The sequence below is a fragment of the Porites lutea genome, chromosome 4 (assembly GCF_958299795.1).
Source record: "Porites lutea chromosome 4, jaPorLute2.1, whole genome shotgun sequence".
Taxonomy (NCBI): Eukaryota; Metazoa; Cnidaria; class Anthozoa; order Scleractinia; family Poritidae; genus Porites; species Porites lutea.
In genome coordinates, this window is record NC_133204.1 from 38,153,750 (window position 1) to 38,180,388 (window position 26,639).

General features: G+C 37.3%; 1 protein-coding gene across 2 annotated transcripts; it reads left to right on the plus strand.

The window, feature by feature from the left end:
• Positions 1 to 1,516: 1,516 nt before the first annotated feature.
• On the plus strand, positions 1,517 to 26,639 carry LOC140933505 (serine/threonine-protein phosphatase 6 regulatory subunit 3-like). 2 transcript variants are annotated; one of them, XM_073383088.1, is made up of 31 exons: positions 1,518 to 2,101; positions 2,216 to 2,295; positions 4,784 to 4,870; positions 6,602 to 6,674; positions 8,496 to 8,560; positions 8,674 to 8,722; positions 9,389 to 9,526; positions 11,420 to 11,485; positions 11,890 to 12,002; positions 12,678 to 12,797; positions 13,096 to 13,148; positions 13,741 to 13,814; positions 14,596 to 14,748; positions 15,407 to 15,532; positions 16,988 to 17,052; positions 17,521 to 17,636; positions 18,005 to 18,090; positions 18,619 to 18,705; positions 19,383 to 19,480; positions 19,711 to 19,768; positions 20,177 to 20,251; positions 21,090 to 21,145; positions 21,599 to 21,783; positions 22,276 to 22,432; positions 22,937 to 23,022; positions 23,561 to 23,603; positions 23,827 to 23,943; positions 24,405 to 24,515; positions 24,830 to 24,881; positions 25,195 to 25,322; positions 26,140 to 26,639. In XM_073383088.1, the coding sequence occupies exons 1-31, from the start codon at positions 2,042 to 2,044 to the stop codon at positions 26,195 to 26,197; spliced, it is 2,835 nt and encodes a 944-aa protein (XP_073239189.1). In that variant the 5' UTR covers positions 1,518 to 2,041; the 3' UTR covers positions 26,198 to 26,639. The 2 variants fall into 2 exon arrangements, with proteins under 2 accessions (XP_073239190.1, XP_073239189.1); XM_073383089.1 differs by lacking the exons at positions 24,830 to 24,881; positions 26,140 to 26,639 and having other exon boundaries at positions 1,517 to 2,101.

The following is a 26,639-nucleotide window of genomic DNA, read 5'->3' on the forward strand; positions in this document are numbered from 1 at the left end:
TTCTCGCCTTTCTTGCATGGAGTTAGTTTCACCCGCGCTCAAGTTTCGTTTGCTCCACTATCCCTGAAGAAAAATGGGGACTACTCGTAGTCTAGTTTTTTCCCGATTTCTTTTCTTAAACCAGCCACTAACTGGTCAATAATTTACGATTTTTAGCAAAATGGTCACGTGACATATCACGTGACTTGTTAACACAATCTTTGTACTTTAAAATGTTAAGGATGATGAGTTCTTTATGTGTGCCAAATTTTGATTCAGCACCATCATCTATACCAAAGTTATAGCCAATAATTCATTTTCCACAAGTAAATCCCTTAGTCCCAGGCCTTAAATTACTTGAGTAATAGGAAAAAGGAATTAAATTAACTGCAAAAACCGAGCACGAAGATCCTGCTGGTTGTAAACGTTAGATCTCTAGAAAAGAAATCTAATCAACCAAAATATTAAGAACCAAAAACGAGAAGTCCAAAGACTTCTGCAAAGCTGATTCAGAACAACGTGTATTGTTTTTTCATAACAATATTTGCCTGGCCATATATACTAGCCTTCTTCAGGTTTACAGATGTAAATGAGCAGGGTCCGAGACACTTGCATCAGTATTTACTGAAAAAAGACTGTAATGGGAAAAAGAGATCGTTGTGCTGTGTTTGGATTAGCCTGTTCCAGGCGTTCAGATAGTGGGGAGCGGTGCGAAGAAAAAAGGAGCTCTCCCCAGTCCCCCTCTACTTTTCATCGCCATCTTCACTTCGCACCGCTCTCCACTATCTGAACGCTTGGAACAGGCTATGTTTGGATGTAATAATGATCGCCTTGTTCCCCAGAAATATACATTGAAGTTCTCTTTTTGCCCGAAAAGCGCGCGTAAATACTGAGCGAGTGCCCCCTGAGCATCCCATAATACTCCTTAAATCTAACAAATTCAATATGGCCGCCGTATCGGCCGCCGTATCTATTCAGCCCAAAATTCCGGAAATTTCGATTAGAAATCAAATGGAACAGACCATTTCGGTTCGGCCCGAACGGAATATCTGGGACCACCTTTGAAGGTCAGTCGAACCAAAATGTCCCTTACCATTTGACAAAATTATTGTCTCCAGTACCACTCTTTAGCATCCTGTTTACAAGAAAAATAACCAAACGCGCGATGGCTTGGGTCGTGTGTTTGCAACCGGAATGTACCGTTCCATCAGGCATGTGGAATTTCCGGAATTTCAAACTCAAATTTTGTTGAATGGAAAGCGCCCCAGAATCAGTTCCTGGGTGGATAAGTTGTCATGGAAATCCTCTGGAAACCATAGAGCAAATTAGCTCCTGTGCAAATTTAATCAAGCAAAAAATTAACAAAAGGACGGTTATAAAAATACAGGTATTCGATGAACAAAAGTATTCAGGACAATTCTTCTGCGGTGTACAGATTCCCACCAGTAGCCTCGCTTTCAAATTCAAATCTTTTTGGCGGCCATCTTGAACCTAGAAATCACGTGCCCAAACTTAACGAAACATATTATGGTCCATAAGCTTATTACCATTTTCCTTCTCAGTCCTTCTATAATCTTGCTTCATTGTACAGTTTAGTGATCTCGTTTCCCGCCGTTAGAGCCTTGGAACATTTCTGTTAATTTACGTCGTCTTGAACACGAAGAACGTGCCTGACATCTCAGCTCATTAATGGTAGCAAACAATGTCCGTTCGTGTTTTGTGAACAAAGTTTTTCGAGCGCATGTGGTCACGACAGCCCTCTGGAAATAGCAGCAGATTTCGTTGAACTGTTATTCTGGTTTTATTGTGGAAACTTAACCCCTCGAGGTGGAGAATTAAGCAGTTTTTTGACAGAAAATATGCCGGTCACAGCCATCTGAAAACGTCGAAGCCGCCATTTTGTTGTGACTTCAAAATTTTGTGGATGTGCTCCAGAACGTACAGCTTTTCCATTTCGTCACTTGAGGAATCTAATGCATTCTGTTTTAATATAGCCGTTTTGGTCTTTTTAAGACCTTCTTTATCGAGATAATTCAAGGAAGAATAACCGAGAGGAGGCAAAATGTTTTGGAAATTCGAGTTGCACCCGAACTCTGCGATAGATACGATGTTGACTAGGGAGGTGAGTTGGTCTTGCATACTAAAGCTGAAAATACAGCGTTTCTAAACGCTTGAACATGTTTCGTATTTTCCCACACTTTTTTTTGTTTAGTTATGCGAATTTTATTTTTACTAGGACTGTACCTTGAGCGAAATTTTGGACGAAGATGACGTGCTGCAAGAAACGAAATCACAAAATAGGAAATTGATAGATTTGTAAGTAGAAATATCCTTGCTTCTCAATATTTGCCTTTGTTGATAAATTTTTCAGCCTGTACTGTTTTGTTAGATTGATTTGGGATATCATACACAAGTTACAGAGTTCTGAGTCATTAAATCAGAGTCACCTTTAATCCTCAACAATTTCTTGGAAATGCTTAAACTTTATGAAATGTAAGCTTGAGCTTATACGAAACGAAAATAAGCCTTGGATCGCGAGAAAACGTAATCTTTACCCCCTTATATCTTAAACACTAGCAGGGGAGGAGAAAGGGAAATTAGAATAAATTTTAGAAGCAAAAAAAACTGCAGTTTGTAAATAGCAAACTTAAAGGAAATGATTAGAAAATTAGATTACAGTCAAATCGACCTCGATTACTTTAATATGTAAGTTAATCCTTATCATCTTATATCGTTTATCACCCTTCCCAGTTTTATCAGATGAAATGCACCTTATATCTTTTTATTTTGTTCTGTGTATTTATAAAGGAAACTTTTGTGATATGTGATTGTATGTGATAGTTATGCAGTTGCAATATTACAGCTCACATTAAAACTATTTCAGTTTCTTCTTCCACAGGCAGCCCAAACTCACGTTGCGAGAGAAGGGTGTAATGTAATTTACATAACATATGTGACGCGCCGGTATCGCGTTACAGGCGACCGTTGAAAATATAAGAGACTTTGTATGGGAAATATATTACTGAGATCTGCGACCGCCAAATAACGCTAAACCTTACTTTTTCTTAAATGAAATGAATAAAAAAGTCTTACCTGCAATCTATTCTGCTGCGATTTGGTGTCTGTTTGTTGTTTTACTGTTTTTTTGGCTTTATTGCGTAACCACTGTTACTCCTTTCATAGAACGAAGTGAAGGCTGGTCACTTCCATCTGTAGGGGTCCTGGACCAGTAACAAAAAAAATGCCGTTTTTTTCGCCGAAATTCAAATCCGCTGCAAAATTTTCAGCTCCAGCCCAAGAAGGAAACCTCTTCTTCCTCTCTGGGAGATCGGCTCGAAAAAAAATCCATAATTTCCCCATCAAATCGAGCCATTTGTGCCGGACTTCGAGGCAAGTCTGGCTTTCGTGCAGTGCCTGTGACTATTGTCGCGCTTACCAAGGTTTCCAATTTCAAATGCAAATTAGTTGCTAGGGTGACAATTAGCACTTACGCGACGGGTGCAAGGGCAGAAATGACTCGTTAACTAGGCTCCTCGCCTCACCACGCTACCCTAGCAACCATCGATTTGATGGGGAAATTATGGATTTTTTTTCGAGCCGATCTCCCAGAGAGGAAGAAGAGGTTTCCTTCTTGGGCTGGAGCTGAAAATTTTGCAGCGGATTTGAATTTCTGCGAAAAAAACGGCATTTTTTTTGTTACTGGTCCAGGACCCCTACAGATGGAAGTGACCAGCCTTCACTTCGTTCTATGAAAGGAGTAACAGTGGTTACGCAATAAAGCCAAAAAAACAGTAAAATGACAAACAGACACCAAATCGCAGCAGAATAGATTGCAGGTAAGACTTTTTTATTCATTTCATTTAAGAAAAAGTAAGGTTTAGCGTTATTTGGCGGTCGCAGATCTCAGTAATATATTTCCCATACAAAGTCTCTTATATTTTCAACGGTCGCCTGTAACGCGATACCGGCGCGTCACATATGTTATGTAAATTACATTACACCCTTCTCTCACAACGTGAGTTTGGGCTGCCTGTGCTTCTTCTGGAGTATTTAAAACCAAATTCTTCAACCTAAAATATACATTATTTTTTCTCAAAATTAAAAAGGATCCACTTTTGAAATTTGTTGTATTTATTGAGTGTTCTTGAAATGGTTGATTTTAATGTAAACATAAATGCCAGTTTTATTATCAACGAGTTGATTTTTCATTATTACAAAACTTTTAAATACATCATATTCATTTTGCATTCATTTTCTTTATGATATTTTTCTCAATTTGTAGCAAATGATGTACATAAAAAGTTGTAATACAGCATGCATATGGTCACCCAATTTCTAAGCACTTTATTTCAAAGTCAAGGGGTATTTTTCATGACCTGCACAAACTCCATATCACAAAATTTCTTATTAAATTGTCCTGCCTGGGGAATCAAACCCACAACCTCCTGCTCTGTAGTCAAGCTCTCTACTGACTAAGCTAATCCTGCTGCAAAGAGCAGCTCTCAAATATTTTTTACCTAAGGCAGTTTTATGTATTTTTTTAGTTTACTTCCTTACACAAGGCAACCTGTCTGAGATCTTGCTGATTGGGCAATTACTTGTCTGGCAGCGAAATTAGCTTTTCGCAGTCAACTGCACAAGACTTTTTTGTGCCCTTAAAAAAAGCATCAACTCCATAAAGCACATAAAATTGTGGATAGATCTTACGTTTTTATACATTTCTAGGTTCTTAACATATGTATGGTGTGAGTATTCAACATCATGGCCATTCAAAATTAAGTTTTTGCTTCACTGTTGTTCTCAGTTTCCTTCGTCCAGAGATCTTGGAAGAGCTTGTGACCCTTGTCTTGGATCCTCCAGATGAGAACAAAGAAGACTGCCTGAAATATAAGTAAGTGGTTAATCAGAGTTTATACTAGGGTACCTTGAATCTAGAGTGCTAAGTGAATTCTTATAAACTGCTGCACTGCACATATCCAGGGCTGTCAACTCTACTGGATAATCCAGGAGACTCCAGATTTTGAGCCATTTCCCCTGGTCTCCAGAATAGAGTCTTAAATCTCCCTGATAATTGGTGAAGTTTGCCATTTCTTGTAGATTTGACTTTCTGACAATTAAATTTCAAATACTTTGGGTTGTTTGAGCTATTTTACTGTTGACATTGAACGTTTCTTCGCAAAGTCCAGTATGCCATCGTAATATAAGCAATAATGTGATTGGTGGGAAGTAAACTAATTAAATGTTACAATTCCAACAATATCTTTTTCTCGCCTTTTTTTTTTACAAATGACATCATGTACTGTTTACATTGTGACATCATTTATCTTCCTTTCCCCATCAATTCTCAATATTTGAAGACGTGGGGGGTTGACAGCCCTGCATATTTTGTTTTCAAGTTTCGATAAAGACCAGTTATTCATTGACACTGCTGAAAAGAGCTCCTTACTGCGCTTTTCAATAACATGCGAATTCAGAAACTCAAAAGCCAACTGATGATTGTGTTTCTTGCTGCCATCAATCATCTTAATGGACCTCTTAGGAAACAAAACTTTACTTTAACGGGTTCAAAAGGTCATGGTTTGTGATTTCTGATTGGTGGATTTCGATCCGTTTTGTGTGTTTCTGCATTTCAAGGTTCGTTGCTTGTGATCGTAACTATGATTGACGGCAGCAGAAAACGCAATTGTGAAGGTGGCTTTTGAACTTTAGAGTTTGCATGGTTGTGAAAAGCGCAGTAAAATAAGGTTCATAGATATTGTTCCACGAAGTCTCGAAATATTACTGAAATTTGTACGGTGGTGGGCACGAACTTGCAACCCACTTTACAAACATCCATAAAAATCGGTGACTTTTCAGAGCTATATCTTGGTTAATTTACTACAAATCACTGTCAAACTTGGCAGCTTTAATGACTTTAAGGCATTCTTTCCAGCTGCATGGACAGGTTTACGCTAACTGGTTCCAGTAAAAATTTTGAAAAAAAAAACATTTAACCAGCTTTGAGTAATTTTCTCCCTAACAGAACTCGGGATTACTTTTCCTACCACTGTGAATGGACTCATTTTAAAAATAATTACCAAACCAACTGTTTTACCAAATAGGGTGAGCTTCCCACTCAATGAACGTGGTAACTTCCCAACGAAGTCTGGCGTGAAATTTACAACTTTGGTTCAAATTTCACAATTTGATTGACAACTACGTAATGAAATTGCCTAGTTCCTGGCGAACTTCGGGAATTTCAAATGAACTTTGGAAACCGATTGTCAAAAGTATTGTGAAGCACACTGTAAACCTTAGTCAGATAATTTCGCCTTTTCTTTTTTAAGTCCTTACATAATATTATGTAAGACAATTTGAAAAGAAAATTATAAGCAAAAAAAGCCCTTAAAAGGTCTTTTGCAATCACTGAACATTCTTAATCTTCCTGATTTTTTTTATAGAATATGCTCAAGTAGAAGCCCTCTGTTGAGAATGATCATTAATTTTGTTCCTTCTGAAAACCACCTTAATACACAAAAAACTTTCTAGACTGTTCTTCGTACTCTGAACATGTGTTTTTTAAGCTTTGTTTCAAATGGTTAGATAAAGGCCCCAAAGTAAAGGAATTTCTTGTCTATTACAGGCATCCCAATACAGCTTGTGAAGTACTTACTGCTGATGTTTATGCTATCATTGACAAGCTAACTAACAATGAGGTATTGGTCTTGTCTTAGTTATACTGTGGTATACAATGCTATTTGTTATTTTTAATTAACAATTAATGAATGAGGCTGAGTGTCTTATGAAGAATTATGGAGATCGAGGAGGGTGTTCGGCTGGATAACACCCTCCAAGATCTCCATAATTCTTCATATGATACAAAAGCTGAATTCAATAATTGTTTTATTATTCATTCAAAATAATTCCTAGTTTAAAAACATAACTTCTCTTCTTACTGTTCTTGCCATGATTTTTTTAGCTATTATTTCACCTAGTTCTTACTCTTGAAACGAGTGAAATGTCCACCATTTTTGTTTTCACAACCAAAACAACTCAACCTCATCCCCAGGTCTTCTCTGTTAACTGTGCATTAACCTGCAAGAAGGTTGCACTTTTGACGTCATCGGTTTATTAAACACAAAATTCTTCCAAATTTGGTCATCAGTAGCTGGTTATGGTGAATTATGTGTGTGCTTTTAGCCAATCAGAATCAGGGAAATATTTTGAACGAATAATAATAACATTTATCAGTGTGTAAAGAAAGGTAAGGAAAAGTGTACCCGATAGCCTGGGGCTAGTGGATTTTGCTATCGGGTTAGTAGACGCTTGATAGGCAAGTGAAGTTTTTTGGGGAAATTCAAATTAGAAAAGATTTGCAGTCCTGCTCATAAATTTTTTTTTTGTTGAGTTAAATTGACTCTTGGGCTAGTACATGCTAGGTGCTGTAAAACTGACTTTCTTTGCACCCTGAGTATTTAACTTCACACCAATACTGTAATAAGAATATTGGAGGGTAAGTGAACTTGGGCAGGAAAGCAATGATGAGACTCTCACAACCCACATTTATCCATATGACAACAAAGCAAACAGCAGAGATGTAGAGTTGCTCTACAAAACGTGTGAATTTTTGATGTGGCAAAGAGTATTGTCCCTGAAGCTCCACTGCCCATTACTGATATTGCTTGTGCTAGCTACCATTTGCTTTTACTTAATTCTATGGAGACCTTATCAGACCACCATAGTGCACTTGTTTGAGGTAGAAAGGGTCTCTTCTCATTGATGTGGCATATCATGTGGTTTCTCTGAGAAAACATCTCACATACTGCTCTTACTGTATGTGTATTGATTATTATACTGAAATTTCTTAAAATTATCATCATGAAATATTACTTTGATATGATTTGATCTGTGATCAAATCTGCAAAATCACACCATCAGATAAATTCAGGAGCTTGTCTATACAGTCAACTCTGACACCTCTATAAGACGGACACCTGGTGTTGGTCCCTGCCATTTTTCAGTCATTTTACTGTAACTATACTCTCTATAAGACAGACACCACTCTAAAACAAACAACTGATACTTTTGAAGCCATCAACAGACACTTGAGAAGTGCTTTATGCAGTTAAAAAAAAAATTTAAAATGGAATTGTGTGTGGTCTACATAACAATAAATTGCAAACTTTTTAATAATTTGTAGTCTTTCTCCCGTTTGCAGAGGCTATACTGTTACGCTTGTAGACCACAAAGCCGTGAATGTTTGCTTGTAATGCACATTATGATTGCAGAATAAGAAAATGATTCCACTATTCTGTTACAATGTTCTAGTTTTAGCTGTTTCGCATGAGTTAAACAGACCTGTATTGGTTCAGCTTAAGTTTTAACTGGTGTTATGTTACCTCTACCCCCATATAATCCAGGCACCTCCCTAAGACAGACAGCCGGGGCCTTTCCTGAAGGTGTCCATCTTAGAGAGAGTTGGCTGTATATGCTGCTTTTTAAAAATTATTTATATTTAACTTTTTTTCTCATTGTAGGATCTACTCAACAAAATCTGGTCATTTATGGCCTCGGAACCACCTCTTAATCCTCTACTTGCAAGGTAAAATAAATTTTGGAGATTTTTTTTTTTTTTAAATGTTGGTTTTTGAAGTTTTGTTTTTACCTGAAGGGTAACTATCTGAGTCTTCATGGCAATACTATTTTTTATTTCAGTTTCTTTAGCAAGGTCATGGGAGTTCTTATAAGTAGAAAGACATCTTTGGTATGTATTTGATCATAGGTGATTTCATTTTTTGGAGGTGATTTATCTCTCTTGAAAGCAGTTTTAGAAATTCAGTGTTCGATTTGCTCACTAAGCAGAGAAAAAACAAAAGGCATAAATCCAAGACCCTCAGTTTTTCAACCCTGCTTGGATTTTTGCCCAAATACTGCCTTATAAAAGAATTGAACTTTAAATCCAGATTGAGCTTCAGAATTTGATAAAAAAATTGTCCATTCCTACAATCTGGATGAGTTGCCTGTTCAATGGAATCCGTACATGTACACTGTTCTATAAAACCAACAAACCACTTGTGTCAGGACCGGATATATCGGTTGTTCACAAGTAGTTACCTTTTGGAAATATCCACAATAGACCTATTCGGCTAACTCAATGTTGTATCCAATTCAAATCTCCCGGGGATAAGATTCTTTGTGTATTGTATTTGCATTATAATGTGGCGTTCACATTTAAATGATATGGAAATTCCTGAAACAAAACGTTTTATTCCCAAAGGGTTTGAATTGGGTACAACATTGAGTTAGCCGAATAGGTCTATTTGCTGAGAAAATCTATTGCTTGATACTGCTGTAATTTATTTCTTATTAGAAATCCACTACCATCTCATCACTGAGATCAATATTTCAGTCTCCCTTTTTACCTGTTTAGATGTTGGAGTACTTAAAAAGTAAAGAAGATTTTGTGGATTTAATAATAAAGCACCTTGGAACATCAGCTGTTATGGATTTACTTCTCCGGTTAATAACCAGCGTAGAATCACCACAGCTTCGGCAAGATCTTCTAGAGGTATGCTGGTGATTACAGCATTTGTTTGTCCGGTTCTTGTTTTTCTCTAGACGTACTGTTGTATAAATTAAACGTGTGTCCTTTTAAGCATCACAGAGTACCCAGTGGCCTGTAACTTCAAAATCCTTGGTACTCAATAGTACCAATGAACTTAGAACGTGTACAACAATAGTTTTTGCTCTGTTTGAGACACTTGCAACAGACGATATTCCTACTCCCTAACGATCGTGGCGATTAATTTTGTATCAGGAGGGGGCTTAGCATTCTACACACAGTCCTTGCATTGTAAGGAAGTTAAAGATGACTTGAAAAATAAAGTTTATTAATAAATTCATGTTTAATATATTATTTATCATTATATTCAGTCACAAATGCATGCACATTTTACTAGATGAGAAGTTGAACTCAGACTTATTCAAAAATGACAATACTGAGTAGTTTAAACGCCATTTTACAGATACACACTCAGATAATAAAGAATGATAAGAGGTATTGTCTATCAGTAAGCAGCACAATGAATCCACTGCCTTTCATGTTTTCTTTTTCTGGAATACAGTCATTTTCGAGGCATCCTTATTTGAACTTATTTTAACTGCCCATTGTGGTTCAATGTTTTTTATGCATGTAAATTTTATCCTCGGTTTAAATTTTATTTTTTTTCTTTAAAAATCATTATCATACATTACCATATCCTTAAACAAAAGAAAATAAAATTTCAACCAAGAATGAAATTGAACCACTACATAAATAATTATGTTCTGTGGTTTATAATATTGAATTTACACATTATCATTAAGTGTTATTTATTGGACCTTCAAACATTACAGAAATAAGTATTGTTAACGTACATTGTGAATTTAAATGTTGACTATCTACCTAATTCAAAATGTGTTTACTGTAGCTTTCATGTGGTGATCCTATTACTACACATCAAGAGTATATAATTTATCACTAGTTTTGAAATAAATCTTGCTGCCATTTATCTGTAAATTGGTATTTGGCAGGTTACATTTTACAGCCAACTTTATTCTAATTTGCACTGTGTAGTTGTCATGAAAATACCATCTTGGGAAAGGCCAACCTATATTGTGTACTTCTTTTCAAGTGCAAACGTCCTTGATATGGCCTTCTTTAAAGGAGCTGTGTCACGAAATTCAGTCAAATTACGAAATTACAAAATGCCCGTTAAATTGAGAGAAACATACAAATAACCGCTTAAAACTTTAAAGGAAGATTAAAATAACATAACAGAAACAACAGATACCACGGATGGGCAAAACTGAAGAAGATTGAAACGGATTGAAATTGGGGTTTTTGAAAACTGTTCAGCCCAACAGTTTTTCAAAGTTGATCCCTGCTGCTTGCAACTTCAAAAATAATGCTCAGGAGACATATTTGTTTGTCTCGGATCTCTAATTTTGTCATTTACCTGTAATTTCTTAGCTTACTTTAAGTTCCATAGCGATTGAGGGCAAGTAATTGGCATAACTAAACAAAATGAACTGGACTGCTGTGACACAGCCCCTTTAAAGTGAGCCATCAAACATTCATTTCAGGTCTTTGTAGGCCTGCACAACTGCTCAGAGCTCAGGGTTCTCATTAAGTGCTAGCAGGCAACTAAAAAACCGGCTACTTGGAGGTTTGAGCTGTCTACTTTTCGGAGAAATAGGGTAAACTGAGAGAGTGAAAACCTGAAATTGCCTACAAAACTCAATTGGCAAGCCGCCTACATTTACATCCTTGCTGTCTACTTTCAAACTTAATGAGAACCCTGAGGGCTATTAAGCTTTAGCAACAGCTTGCAAGTAATTTTCTCATTATATTTTCATGTCACCCTGTAAGGGTGAATATAAATTATCTGAGCTTCTATTTTTGTCTCCTTTCACCTTACAGTGGTTAAATAATCAGAAGCTTGTGGAAAGCTTGGTCTCTCTTATTGATCCTGAAATTGATGAAGATGTGAGTACATTAGCTGGACTGAATTACTGTTGCTCCAGTTTCGTTACTTGACCCAAGAAATGATTTCTTGCAGATGTTACTAACTAATAGAGGGAAGGGAGTTTTTGTACATTTCGAGTGAGATACATTCTGAGCTAATGAAAGAGAGACATAGAACTGCTTCTTTGAGTTTCTTTTATGAGACTCAAACATTGCTGGCAGTTTATCACTATACGCGTTAATACTCATGTTTGTAACTTATTTCTCTCTCTGAAATTTTGTTTTCTGCAAAAAAGAATCAAACAAACAATTCACTTAAAATGGAAATGGTGAGACCAATTTTAACCATGACAGTGGAAAGATTATGTATTTAGTAGATATTTATCAAAGTGAGCATTTATTTATGTTGTGTGTTTCTTTTGCAGAGGAGTAGTAACGCTGCACAAAGCCTTTGTGATTTAATAAGACTCAGTAGAGATCATATGTCACAACTTCAAGAAAATGCTGACCAGGATCCTTTACTTGATGCAGTGCAAAGGTTGGTGCTTCTGTATTGTATAGTTCAACAATCAGTGAACAGATTGTTGAGACCCTTTTGTCAAACAGAGTATATTTAAAAGAACAAACGAGGCAGTCGAGACCACGTTTCCACACCCACCACCAAAGTTGGCTTGTTCGATGTTTTCTACAGGAAGGTTGAAGACGGGCAGAACATTATTTTTTAGTCCGCTACAGTCCCTCAAAAGAGAAATAAAAATTTTACTTTCCAGCTTCAGTCATGACAGTTGTCTCCTTTACCGGTTACCCATGAGTGAGGCAATGACCCATTGAAATAGAATTTTTGTCTTCATGGCAAGGAAATTCCATGGTGTGTTACAGTTAAGGGTTTGTCACCCAATGTATCGCAATGTATCATGATTAGAACATCAAGCCTAACACTTTTACATCTATTTGCTATGGTGATAATTTTGTTATTATAATTTATTGCTGATAATGGTTTGGAAATTTACCATTGTCAGGTTATGTGTGTCTCAATTCTGAAAGTCTGTGTATTCAACTGAAGTGGATGCATGCTGATGATGTCTTTGATTCTCCTCCCAAAGTGTCCCGTATTTTATGTTAGACAGGAATGACATTACATCAAGAGTTACTATGGTTTTCACGACCCCCTTCAATTGCTACATTATGTTTGTTTGTTTGTTTTTTTTTTCAGGAGAGAGACAGTGTCAGAGTTGTTGGATCACATGCTTCATGATGTTCAGCTTCATCCAGATGTAGCTCTAGTAAATGGAATCTCTGTCCTTCTAACACTTCTTGAAGTCCGTAAAGGAAGGTAGAGCAAACTTCATGTTACAAAACATTTTATTAGTAATGCAACAACCTGGGATACCGGCACAGTAAATACAACTCATTATTACTCAAGCTATGTATACTATCAAAATTTTATTATCAGTAAAAATGTACATGAGGAAATAAATTTGGGAATGACCAGTATTGTTTTATCAATGGTATATTCAGCTGTATTGTTATGACTTTTACAGAGTAACTTTAAAAATTTTGAATGAGTATTTGAAGTATTTCGTTGCAGGGGCTGCATTGTTTCTTAATTAACATATTTTTTTCTTCCTCAGTGGTGAGGGGGAAGAACCCATGACAGCCTTGGATGCTGAAAGACTTGCACAAGGTGAGATAAAACAAAATAATTATTTACCTTTTAAAACTAGAAATATGTGTATGTCTAACAGTGTAGATTTTACAAGTAAAAATGCTAAGGCCCTCTTATGGGGGATAAGTATGCCCTTAGTCTGCATTTCAAAACCTTTGGTTTCTCGTATTGAGGTGAAATCCATGTCCCTGTCAGTCTTTTACTATTGTAATTGCACTTGTCTTTATTGCCATCACAGTTTAAGCCACACTCATGGATAAACCATGCCTCCAATTTTCAGCCTTGATTTAAAAAGGGTTTGGTTGGCATCTTAGAATTTTTGAATGGGCAACTTAACGTGCTGAGTCATGGATCGAACATTGTTCTTATTGAGTTGTAATTGTCATCCATTGATGACCATGTGGAAACAAATCAAGAAAATGCATCATTTCTATGAAGCACATAGATCTTCAGGCTTGACAAAGAACAAGAAATCATGCTGTTTGTAAATCAGACTCGTCTTCAAATCAAAAACATAAGCGATGTTGCTTCCTTTACAGATGGATAAGATACATATCCACCTTGAACCCTAAAACTGCTGAGTACATTACAAATTTTGTCCTACTTACAGGTGTCAGTGCTACTCTAGCTGCCTTGACCCCAAGACTCAAAGATGTTCATCAGCTATTAGTGGATCCTCCGCCAGTAAGGAACAATCATGTTTGCTGTATTTCTTCAAATAATAGCCTTCTCTCAGTTAATCGCCTACCTCAGTAATCGCCCCCCTGGAAGAAAGATTTAAAATAATGACCGCCCTTGATTAATCCCCCCCCCCCACCACTTTTGCCATGATCGCTTTCTTTTATCCAGCAGAACTGATCAGTGATGATTCAAGCTCTGACACTGAGGATATCTTGACATATTAAAAATTAATCAAGGAACCAAATTTAGAACACTTACAGAGCCCATGTTCATTGTTTGATTTAATTGTTTGATTGAAAAATTAGGACACGACTTCCAGTGAGCACTATTTGAAATAATCGCCTCCCTCACATTAACTCCCCCTTATTTGTCTAAAAGTAATAAGAATTGCCCTTGGCTATTATTCAAGGAAATACGGTGTTTTAATAGTAAAACCGACTGGATGTAGAGCTTTTAGGCTCCTCGTGAATTTTCTTAGATGACAGTGGTTAGTTTTGCAAGTGAGCTACTTGATGTATGTGTCTCCTTTGGTTGTTAACTCACCCCCCTTCAATATAACATGGGTACAAAGTAGAATGTGTCATTGCACAAGGTTTTTTTTTTGGGTGGCGGGGGGGAGGAGATGGAGTAGTTGGGATAATCATTCCAGACGGCAAACTAAAATGATCTCCCTCAATGCTGCTATTGTGGTTATTTGTCTATTTTAGCCAGTGCTATACTCCTAAAGCAACTTGTAATAAACAAATGCAATTTTCCTTACATGGCATTTTCATTTTCTTCTTAGATGAAACCAATGTTGACGACTATAGGCACTTTGGACCCTCCCCTAGGGAATGCTCGACTTCAAGCCTCTAAACTGATTGCTGCTGTATTAGCTACTAACAGTGATACAATTAATGCAGAGCTAGCTAACTTAGGGACTGTAAAAGTTTTATGGGTATGTATTATAGTCTTTTTTGAACTTCAGATAATCCATTTTCTCAAGTGAATTTTTAACTTAGTTTTGTCTTCCTACAAGAAGTGAATGTAGATAATGCAACCATAGGTAGTGCCTGGACAAAAACCCAAAGTGTAGTGGCTTCTGATAAACTGCTTATTTCTTCCATGTATCTTATCATGATGCAGATAATTTCTCCTATTTTCCTCTGTTGAAAAATTATCAGCACAGGACTATCATTAAGGGCAAGGAGGAAGAGATTTCCCTGGCTCTAATTGGAAATTTACAGCAATGTAACCCCCAACTATGAAGTTGGCAGAAATGTGATTCATTGACGATAAAGTCAAACAACAACAACAACAACAACTTTATTAAAAAGCATTGAAATACTTTAAACATACACAGATTTGTGGCTGCAACGAAAGGAGGTTAATTTCAACCAGATTACCAGATTTTAGTTAAACAAACCTGCAAGGGTTAACTTTTAATTTTTTAGGTTCGGTAGTCATGTCACTGCAAGCAGGATTTTGCAGGACATGGTTATTAATGTTTAGTGCAACATTGTCATTTGACACTGTCTTATTTGCAGTTCTATGTGAGTGGTTAAGTTACTTTCAGCCTTTGAGCTCAGATCTAATAATCTCTTCTTAACTTGCAGGAGTTATTTTTTAAGTATTCATGGAATAATTTTCTCCACACCCAAGTGGAAAAGTGTATAACCACAATTTTAAATAATCCTCCAACGGAAGAAGATGGAGAACAATGCACCCCTTTGGTGGATGTTGTAAGTTTGCCTTTATTTACAAGGTTGTTCCTGAGGGTCCCCTTGTCATTCGAAGGTTATGTTGACATTATACTGGTTAGCTTTTTCTGCTGACACAAGAACCATCCAGTATAGTATGAGCACCTATCCGACATCAAGCCCTAGGATTTCAAATCCCATGGATTACAGTTTTTCAGTTCCGTGCCCAGAGATCATGGGAACCCATTGGTAACATTTTCTTGGTTCCATGAAAATTCATGGGAACCCACTTTTATTTTTTTTGATGTACAGAAACATGTTGTTAAACATACTTGATAACTAAAGAACATCATTTTGATCCCTCAGGGTATGTCACTGGGAAACTATTTTTCGGTTCCTCTATTTTAAAATCACGGTAATGACACAGTATCGGAAAAGATCGTTACCGTGAAATCCTAGGGCTTGCGACACGTGACTCTCTACTTTAGAGAATGGTGCAGTGTGGCGTAGCTCTGCTCCTTTACAGAAATTGTGCCAAATTCCTCTTTCTTACCGTACCTGTGAACAGAAGCCCTATCCAGTATGGTTTTCTTGCTGGTGCAAAAGCTATCTGGTATAGCCTAAATCAAAATGATTATGATAGTCTCACTGTGTCTATATTAAGGAATATTTAGTTCCATCTTTTTCCTGGCACAAAAATTTTTAACAAACTGTAACTCCCTCTAAACATTGTGAAGAGTGAAAACATTCAAACGTTCTGCCGTCAAGCAAGACATTTCTTTTTATCATAACTTTGATATTTTATAATATTTTAGGCTTTAACAGTGATTTTGCATTGTATTTTTAGTCTTTTTAACATAGATCTTAAATTCTATTATTGTATTTTTATTAGGCTTTTTAAATGTAATAGTTTATGAAAATTCTTGATGTAAATTAATTTTTAAGATACAGGGCCCCTATGGAGACCAGCCTTAGAGCTGAATGGGCTACCCTGTGTAAATAAAGTTTTACTTACTTACTTACTTACTTACTTGCTTGCTTGCTTGCTTGCTTGCTTGCTTGCTTGCTTGCTTGCTTGCTTGCTTGCTTGCTTGCTTGCTTGCTTGCTTGCTTGCTTGCTTGCTTGCTTGCTTGCTTGCTTGCTTGCTTGCTTGCTTGCTTGCTTGCTTGCTTGCTTGCTTGCTTGCTTGCTTGCTTGCTTGCTTGCTTGCTTGCTTGCTTGCTTGCTTGCTTGCTTGCTTGCTTGCTTGCTTGCTTGCTTGCTTGCTTGCTTGCTTGCTTGCTTGCTTGCTTGCTTGCTTGCTTGCTTGCTTGCTTGCTTGCTTGCTTGCTTGCTTGCTTGCTTGCTTGCTTGCTTGCTTGCTTGCTTGCTTGCTTGCTTGCTTGCTTGCTTGCTTGCTTGCTTGCTTGTTTGCTTGCTTGCTTACTTACTTACTTACTTCAATAGTAATACAAAGCTGAAGAGATTTTGTCATCTTTTGTTGTCTTTTTCTGTAGTTATTTAGAGACTGCCAGATTATTCAAAGGATTCTTCAAGAGTGGGAAGATCAAGAGTCAGACACGTAAGTTATATACAGTGATGATAATAATAATAAGAATTTCCTTTTGTCAGTGTGGAAATTATATAAGACTTGAAATGCTTCAAAGCCATTTGCATAATTTATTTCTTCATATTATAGTCTTGATGATGGCATTTTGATGATGCTGAAAGGTTGTCTTTTAACGCTCTTACTTACTTGTTTCTGTTTCACTAAATCAATGTTAATTTAATAATAATAATAATAGTAATGATGATAATAATAATAATAATAATAATAATAATAAAATTTAATACAATATACATCAACAACTAAATAAATGTGTGCCATTACATGTAGGTTAACCTCTAGAAGTGAACAGCAAAAATGTATCATAATGCTGAATTATGTTGCGGGCTAAGCCTATTGAAAAAAAAGCTTGTGCAATGTTTGCCTGGAGCATTATAGCAGATTTACTTTAATGATAGTATGTGTCTGGTTAAATTTATGCAGAGGCCAGAAGAATCTCCGTAAAGGATACATGGGTCATTTGACAAATGTGGCGAACAGCATTGTGCACAGTAAAGAGAAAGGCAAAAACAAGGCTGCTCTTGAAACAATATTTTCTGGTAGGTGTAAACTACAGTTCAGTGCTATAGGCATTGGCAGTTCAGTTAATGTTCAAGTGAAGCTGGGCCTAACAGAAAAAAAAAATTGAATTGCCCGAGGCCATTGCTTGCTAGTCTTTATTAATAGTATTTTCATCACACCATGACTTGCTTAGATCCTTACCCACTGGGCAAGTGGGCTTAAAAGTTACTTGCCAAGCAAGAAAATGTGCTGAAAAAATAAGTTAGATAGTTAAGAATTGTAGAACTTTAAAGGAATCAAGAAGGCCCAACACAGATGGACAATGCTTTTTCCCTCATGAAAATTTTTCAGAAATCTTGAGTTCACCTTCTGATATTGTTAATTTTGTTATTCTGGAAATTTTTAGATTTGCCAGAGAAGGTTCGTGAAAAGTGGAATACGTTTGTTAGCGGCAAGTTGGCAGAAGTCAACAAGCAAAATTTATCTGAATTGGTGAGTCATACCTGTGGAAGGAATATTGATATTTTCTTAGCCATTACTCAATCCATTAATGCTGTGTTTCCCAACATGAGTGCTAGTCCTTATCTTGGCCCTTGCAACCTGAGTAAGCATAACCTGACATCCAGATTACAATCTTGATGTAGCTTGTCTTATGCTTGTTGTCTCACATTTTATTGAAACTGATGCAAGAAAACAGATTTTTGTGCATTTTAGGGACTTCCTCTAGTAAAGTCCAGTGTCCCCTGGCAATCTACTGTTGCCCTTCAGCATCCAGGAAATCTTAGCTTTTGCAACAATCTTTTATGCTGGACACCTTGGATTTCAAGTTCTGAGCTTGTGGGCTTCGTTCAATTTTTAGAGAAGACCCAGATTTTGCTTTCTTTTTACTCATCAATGGAATTGTCCTATTTACCGCTTTTCTTGTCATTCCAAAATTGTTTTAAGCACAAATAGCCTAGTAGCTAGTGGCTGTCATAATTTACTAGTTGTTCTTTCTTTCTTTCTTTTTTTTGTATCAAGGTTGGTCATCATTTTCAGTCATCTTCAGATGATGATGATGATTTCAAGCCAATATCATTCTTACACACAGAAAGCTCACTTCAACAGGTAGAAATATTCAGTTTAAAATGTGGGGTAATTTACAGTTCACTTCTGACATTTCAACACCCTTGGGGGTGTGAGTTATTGTCCTTAAAATTATGCGAGTCCACAAACGTAAAGTGCATGAGCAATTTCTTAAGAAAACATGTGCATTATAAGGGCAATGTGTATTTTTATTTAATACAATTTTTAATTTGCTGCACAAAAATTCATAAATCCAACAAAATGACAAATAATTGAATAATATTAAATAATTATTGTTGAAGTATATTTTGCATTGCCATTGTCAGGAGAGTTAGAAATGGTGATGTCATGATCTAAAAAAGTGTCTTACTTCCATAATAGCAGGAGTTGATTGTAGTGAAATGTCTGAAATTTGGTTGGAGCTTAAGCTGCCAACCTGTCATAGTACAGTAGCTAGGTGTCTGAAGTAATGAGGTCCTCACAAGACGAGAGTTGACTTTAATATGAAATGCCTTGAAGGCCTCCAGATTTGCTTTTCTCAACATGGGATTGCTGGTCCTGAGTGTTTTCCTGTTCGTTCTAAAAGCGGAATGTGGTGATTGTGTGGTGATCATGTAAAAAGATTACTCAATAAGGTTCTGCTAACACTCTTTGTTGGTGATTACTTTTAGAGCGTTTTGTGGTGTGGGACTTACATGTATCTTGTCTGTTTTTCTAAGGCATTTTCTCGGTACCAGATGCAACAAATAACATCAGAATTTATGGACACATTTGGCCGTGATGAAGAAGAGCTTAAGGACCCAGATGACTTAATTAGGTAAGACACAACTGACAAAGTTGAAAAACATTGCAATAAAAAGATCACACTAAGTTATTTTCATCTAGAAAATAACAATATTTTGGAGTAAATTTGATTGATTTTGATAAATTAAAAACCCCTCACCTTGATTTAAGCTTTGATTTTAACAGGTAATAGTAATCTGTGACAGTGATAATCAACCGTGTCAAGGTTTAAAGGATTAATGACCTTATTTCTTTCTGTTGCAGCGGCCCGTTTGACAGAATTGGGGATATCAGTTTTTCAATAAATACACATGAAGATAATGTGAGTCTGGATTGTGAAAACCTTTTACTTACAGTCAATAATTTATGGTACAAATTGGAGTGGGACTGCTTTATTGAGCTTAAAATGCAAGGTGCAGCCCAGTGTTATAGACTTGTTGGAGCAGGAATGGTGAGGCAATTGAATGACTTCAAAATCTTCTACTGTAGTTGTATTGATTTTGGCAGTAGTATTTAGATTTTGGGTTATTATAGTCAATATAATAAAACAAGACACTCATTAAAGAGTATTTTTCTTTGTATTTTTTTTATGAAGTATTACTTAGTTTTTACAAAGAAATACTAGAGAAGTATTGTTAAGCCTCTGAAAACTGATTTAGAAGCAATAAACAGCTCTTTACTTGTATGTGAAGGCACTTAAACTGCAGCCGTTGTTTTTTTGAAACTGCAGCCTAACACTGCCCTTTTTGAAGCTTGCTGTAATGAAAAAATTCAACAGTTTGATGATAGTGGGAGTGATGAAGAGGTAAGTGTGTGCTTGGACTCTTCTATCATTTTAATACTAAAGAAAAATTACACCCGATGGGCAAGCTGGGGTGTTGGGTACTTATAGGGTCTAACATTTACATTTATTTACATTTTGAAGGCAAGCCCCTCATCTGAGCAAATCATGCTCTGACAAAGAACTAGCACTCAAAGCGTCCATTTCTCGGATCATTCTAAAATTATGTTTTTGGGAAACTGCCCACCTACCCCTCCCCTAAACTAACATTTTGCCCTAAGTGAGAAGTAAGTGTCAATGTTGGCTAAAGGAAGGGGTAGGTGGGCAGTTTCCCAGAAACGTATAACAATCCCATTTCTCTATCTCCCTAGTTGGCCATTCTACTTTATCTACTCAGTTGACAAAATTAAGTCTTTGTATTTCACTTCCCCACTAATGCAACAGCTGAGTTTCTGAAGAAGCTAACCCTTAATGGCTCACGTTCAGTATATTAAAATTCAAACATGACTCCAAGGCTTTAGGGTCCATTGTCTTGCAATTCCCAAAGGACTTGAGGACAAAGAAAACCAAACCAAGTATAGAAAAATGACCAGAAAGCCTCAGAGTCAGAATTTTGATAATATTGAACATGGGCTATTCAAAAGTAAGGTAATTTACCAGTTACATACAAAATTAGGAGCTGTCGATAAGAAGCTATCTGTGTTGTCGTCACAAAATTTAAATTTAATGTAATTAAAGATACTATTCATTTAGGTACATTTATGTCTATGATATGCTCATTTTTTATTTGTCTCAAGATGTACAATCATGAGACAAACGATAATCAATAGCAATCAATAAGATTTTTTTGTTTGGTCTGTAGGAGATGTGGGAAGAAAAGGAGCTCACATTTTCATCCATTGTTGAATCAAGACAAAGGTTGGTGACAAAATGCATAGGTGGCCTTTTACTGAGGTGATCCAGCGTGCAAAGAAAGTCGTGTCCGATAGCCCGGGGCTAGTGGATTTTGCTATCGGGCTAGTGATTTTTGTCCTTAACTTGCCCAACGGGCAAGTGCTGTGTTTTTGGGAATTTCAAATTACAGAAGGATGGTAAATAATCCTGCTAATCAAAAAGGGTTTTGGGGCTAGTTGAAATGACTTGTTGGCTAGTACATGCTGGCTACAGCTTGCCCGATTGGCAGGCTGTGAAACTGACTTTCTTTGCACCCTGTGATCGTAAGGCAGAGTGCCACCTTATTATTGTCATTGTCATTATGAATTTGCTGATTTCATCATTGCTCTGCACCCCTTCCACTCATTCTTTATGACACTTTTATGAGTTTCTTGCTGGTTGTTTGACACCTCAGTGATGTTTGGTCTCAATTTGCAGTACCCTGTCCCCTGAAGCAGGAAGTGACAGTGAAAGCAGTGACAGTGAAGATGATTTAGAGTCACCTGGGCATAAAGTTCCCAATGTAGGATTTGAAGGCAGCAGCCCACAGGGATCACCAGTTAAACAAGCACCTGCCTCTAGCACTGCTTCAGATAGCAAAATGGAAGTTGATCCCTCTGATGGTGTGTTATTAAAAAGTCTGTTACATCACATTCTCCCAAATGGCCCAAATCATTCAACATAAACCACATTTTCTGTGATTCCTTTTTACAGTACTAGTGAACCTCCCCTCCAGCTGACACACAATGGCTAACTCATCCTTAGCAGCCACCATATTTCTCAGCCCGTGAATACAGCCACTTATTATCACTTCTTGTCTCTAGGGATGTTGTGTGAGAGAGATGTCAGCGTTTTGGTCTCAAAAACCCATACTGATGATGTAAATCTTTCCAGAGTCTGGTCAGGAGCTCTGATTGGTTGACTAAGTAGTCTTATACTCTTTCAGCTATTGTTTAGAAGTGACAGACCAAGGCCAAAAGGCCACAAACATCAATTGTACGAGTCTTCAAATTAATCAAAAATACTCATTTCCTGCAGTGTGTCGCTTGGCACTTGGTTTACCTTATTCTCTTTGGAATTTTCTCCACATGTTTTACCATTATTATCCTTTCCAGCATGGTCAATGGCATTTGGACAAGGTGAAGTAGCCGTTGATGAAGCCGTTTCTATGGATGCTTCCGATGTAGGCTGGGGAGATACACCAACAACGACAGCAGACACTGGCTGGGCCACATTTGACAGTTTTACAGACATTCGAATGGCTCCAAGCAGGTGTGAACTCAATATGACTATTAGTCACGTGCAACCTGACACTTTCTTAAAATATCTTGCCAAATAAACTGCATCCACTTGTTTTCACGGCTTTCACCCTCTAGAACCCCAATAAACTTCAAGCACTGATGGCATTGTGGGTGTGGCATTACAAATAATAAAGAGAAGCTGTTGACCTTTCAACACAATTCAGTTCATCTCGGGTGATTGTGTCCTTAATTCTCATAACTTTCCTGTTCGATTTAGCTGCTGGTTACAGGGTGAAATCAGATGCTAATAACTCTGTGGGAGTATAGCTTTAAACATCGTTGTGCTGAATTGTAGTGACTTGAGCTTCCAGAGCCAGCTCTCAGGCTCAGCTATGTTATTTTGTTTTAAATAACTTTAAGCTAACCTGTGACTCCCCAGTGTTGTAACCTCCACATCTGTACTCAGTATACTCCACTGTGGTCCTGTTTACTTGCTGTTTGAACCTTACACGTGGTTGACTTTTGTTGTTTTCAGTGAATCATCGGATGATGTAGGCGATTCTCCTGTAGCCATGGAAACAGAGACACCACAATTTATTGCACAGGCAGGAGCAGCATACAGTGAGTTAACTGCCGTCGTGGATAGTAATACCTCAGCCTATTGATGTGCTTGTGATACAATACTCAATTTATCAGTGAACAAAAACGTATACTCACCGTTTTGTCAATGAGTGATTTGTGTGCTGTAGAGAAAATGTCATGAGTGTTGATTAGAGTAATGGGCTTGTTTTTCCTTCAACAAGTCAGATAGAAAGTTTTTTAATCCCTGTTTCAAAAAATATATTTTGACCCTTTAAGTAACCCTAGAAATAAGATATGGGCAAAAAGTTTGTTCTCCGTTGTCAATCCAAGTTATCTCTATCTCCACATGCTGACGGGACAGTTTTTTTTCCCATATGAAGATTTAGCTCCCAAAATGCTTCACTTCGTCATATCGTTACTTATGACGGAAGGGTGGGGCAGCTAAATGTTTTGCCGATGGGGTGGGTGCTTATTTGGGGGAGGTAAATAATTGGACCGATCGATCATTTGAGGAAATACAGAACTGCACTGGATATATAGATAAATGATACACTCTCCTGCTTTAATTTTGTTATAGTTGTTAAAGAAGATACTAGCCCAAACAAGGAAGATGAGCTGAGGTACTTAATTAAATCAACACTCTTTTTCTCTACAACCTGTTATTTTACTCAGTTATCTATAAGTCGCCACTTGCCTCGTCCTTAGGCCTCATTGTTCCGCGCGGCCAATGCGTTTTGGGTCACGTGGTCCAAGCGAGTTATGCATTGACTGAGAAGGCTCGGAAATATGTCTTACAGGGACCAGGCAAAGTCGCGTCTGAGAGCATATGAATTTTTTTATTAGAACACAAGGCCTCGTGTCCAGTGCTGAGGATCTTGGAGTTACCCGGAATACAGATGAAGAGAAGTCTACAGAGCAGACTGAAGCTTCCCCTGCCTTGGACAGAGCTGCTTTGTACAGGTAAAAATAACCGGGAAGCCAGAATGGTTATTTCAAATATCGAAATAGTAATATCGTGTTCTGATTAAGTAGTTTAATAAGACAATGTCAAAGTTAACCTTCCCGTTCCTCGTTTCCTTAAAAAAGACAAGCATCCGTTCGTGAAAAATGTTTTCGTGTGATAGACGTCATTTACCGCAGAGTAGTATGTTTGTTTACCCGTTTCACTTCTAGCTAGTTATTTTGGAAATAAAAGGTCGAGAGCCAGAGTTTCACTGCAATAGAACGCGTAGACGATCGAATGAGCCAATCAGGTCTCACAGAAAACACGTGGCGGGAAAACGCCTGTGAACAAGTGACGATTGCTTTCAGTTTTGATTCTCATTGGTTGGGAAGGTAGTGTAAGATTTCTTAGCCAATCAGAATGCAAAGCAGGTCAAAATCAAAGTAAAAACAAAACTTGTTTTCTGTTTTGTCATCAGGTGCGAGGCTCAACCAAGTGATAGCTCAGCACCTTTAGCGACAAATGATAGTGATGATGACATTTCAGATGACGAAACCACTCCAGACAAATGTGAGGAAGCTTTCTCTAGGTGAGATGGGCTGAACAACACCTCTGTTCTTCCTCTGTATTTTATTGGCACTGATTTCTACACTTCTGTGTTGTAATACTCCTTTTTGCAGCATTTTAGGAAAAAAATTTGGAATGTTATAGGGTGTAAAGTTAAATTTCAACTTTCTCCAACATATTAACTAATTCCAAACGCCATGTTCTCCAAACGTCTTAGCTTTTTCCGTAAACACCATAAATAAACCTGCACCGTGAGCTCAGAAACTTGTAGCTTGTAGAGAAGAAAAATCGAACTTGTTTAAGCGATGCTAAATACATTGTAATAACGCTTTTTAGACTGACAGATGAAGGAACAACAGGAGAAGGGTCTCTGGGCAGTGAGGTACTGGTAAGTTGTGTGTTGAGTGTGGTCCATTTTGTGTATTATCGCCAATTACGCGTCCTTACTCGCTATGGAACTTAAAGTTAACGAACAAATTAACTTGTGACTGACAAAAGCATAGCTTGGTTATAAGCGAGTATACCTCCCAACCATTATATTGAAGCTACAAACAACAGAGGGTCGTTTTTACCTTTCATTTCCTTGCAAGAACATAACTACACTGTGGAGTACATTGTATTCGATCTGGCTTACACCACCAAGTTGTTGTGTTGTGTTGACTTAGGCCTAACCGAGGGTCTTTCGTTGTTTTCGTATGCAGCCCCTGAATAATGTTCACGAGGCCAAAATGACAAGTTCAAAGCTGGATAATGGACCTGTGGAATTTACTACGGACAAGGCACATCAAGGATCGTCAAAGAAGAGTAAAACGGATCAAGACGCACCGCGGTAAATCAGTAAATCCATTGGAAGCGTTTATTACCTATTTTTTCATCGCTTGTAGGTGGTCTTATTTAAGGGTACTTTGCCTAGTAGTATATAAGGGATGTTTTGCTCCTTTTTCGCGAATAAATCGTTTACTGAGCAGAGGAATACATCACCGCCGATGATGTCATAGCGTTTTGTCTTTGTCTCTTGACTAAAATGCTTGGAATCTCATTTTCGGTGGTTTTTGCCGGTTGAACGAGTTATTTTGTTATTTTTACGTCGTTGAATGTCTTGGTTCATGACTGGTTCAATAAAAACTGAGAAAAGTGTTTATTTATGGATTCATGTTGTCGATGAAATCAAGCCGCTTGTGGCGGTGATGAGACAAAGACAAAAGGCCACAACTTCATCGGCGTTAATGTATTTCTCCGCAAAGTAACAAGATTCCTCGGCAAAAAAGGTGTATAACATCCCTTCTATACTACTTTGAGATGACGCGAAATCTCTTAACCTCTATTAAGCGTTCACTTACCAAACATCCAAAAATCGTGTTTTGTAATTACTGTTAACCTGACCTCTAGTTAAGCGTTTGTAGTCACTAGCCTTTCCCTTTTTATTATTGAATTATTTTTTAATGTCCTCACCAGCAGCTGATCACTGAATGAACCTATATAAGCCATAAGTTGACTAGAAGCGACGACCTGTTTTTGACCATTAATATCTAAGAAACATCCAAGCCTGTTACATAATCGTTTGTTCTTTTGTGCGACTTTTAAATGTTACAAACTATTGCAGCGAGCAACATGTTGTTTCTTATCAGTGTGATTCTGTGTTTCAGGTCGCCTCTAAAAGAGTTGGTGGAGTCACAAACAAATCTAGTGAATGGCCCGGGATAGCTTGAAAAAAGAGAATTAGTGGCTTGGTCACTGTTTGTAACCTTGATAATTTTGTATGTTTATAGATGACGGACTGTGTAAAATATTTTAATAATGGCTTGGACTGCAGTGTCAGTCCAGCCATGCGGTTTAATAGGAGCCATGATATTCTGTATTCTAGAACGTCTTTGTACATGCGAAGATTTCTTAAAAGTCACTTCATTTGACCAAAGGATAGGGAACTTAGAGTCAAATTTTTAATGTTATGATATAGCAAATCTAGGGAGGATAGCCTTCTTTGTAAAGATGAATTGTTTGCTTACTTACTCGTTCAAAAGATGAACTATCTGATGTTTACTGCGCTCCTGAAGTGATCATATTATTTTGACTTTTCATTATCCTGGACAGAAAGCAGGTCGAGATAAGAGTTGGGAAAAATAAAATAATCAACGAGGACAGCGAA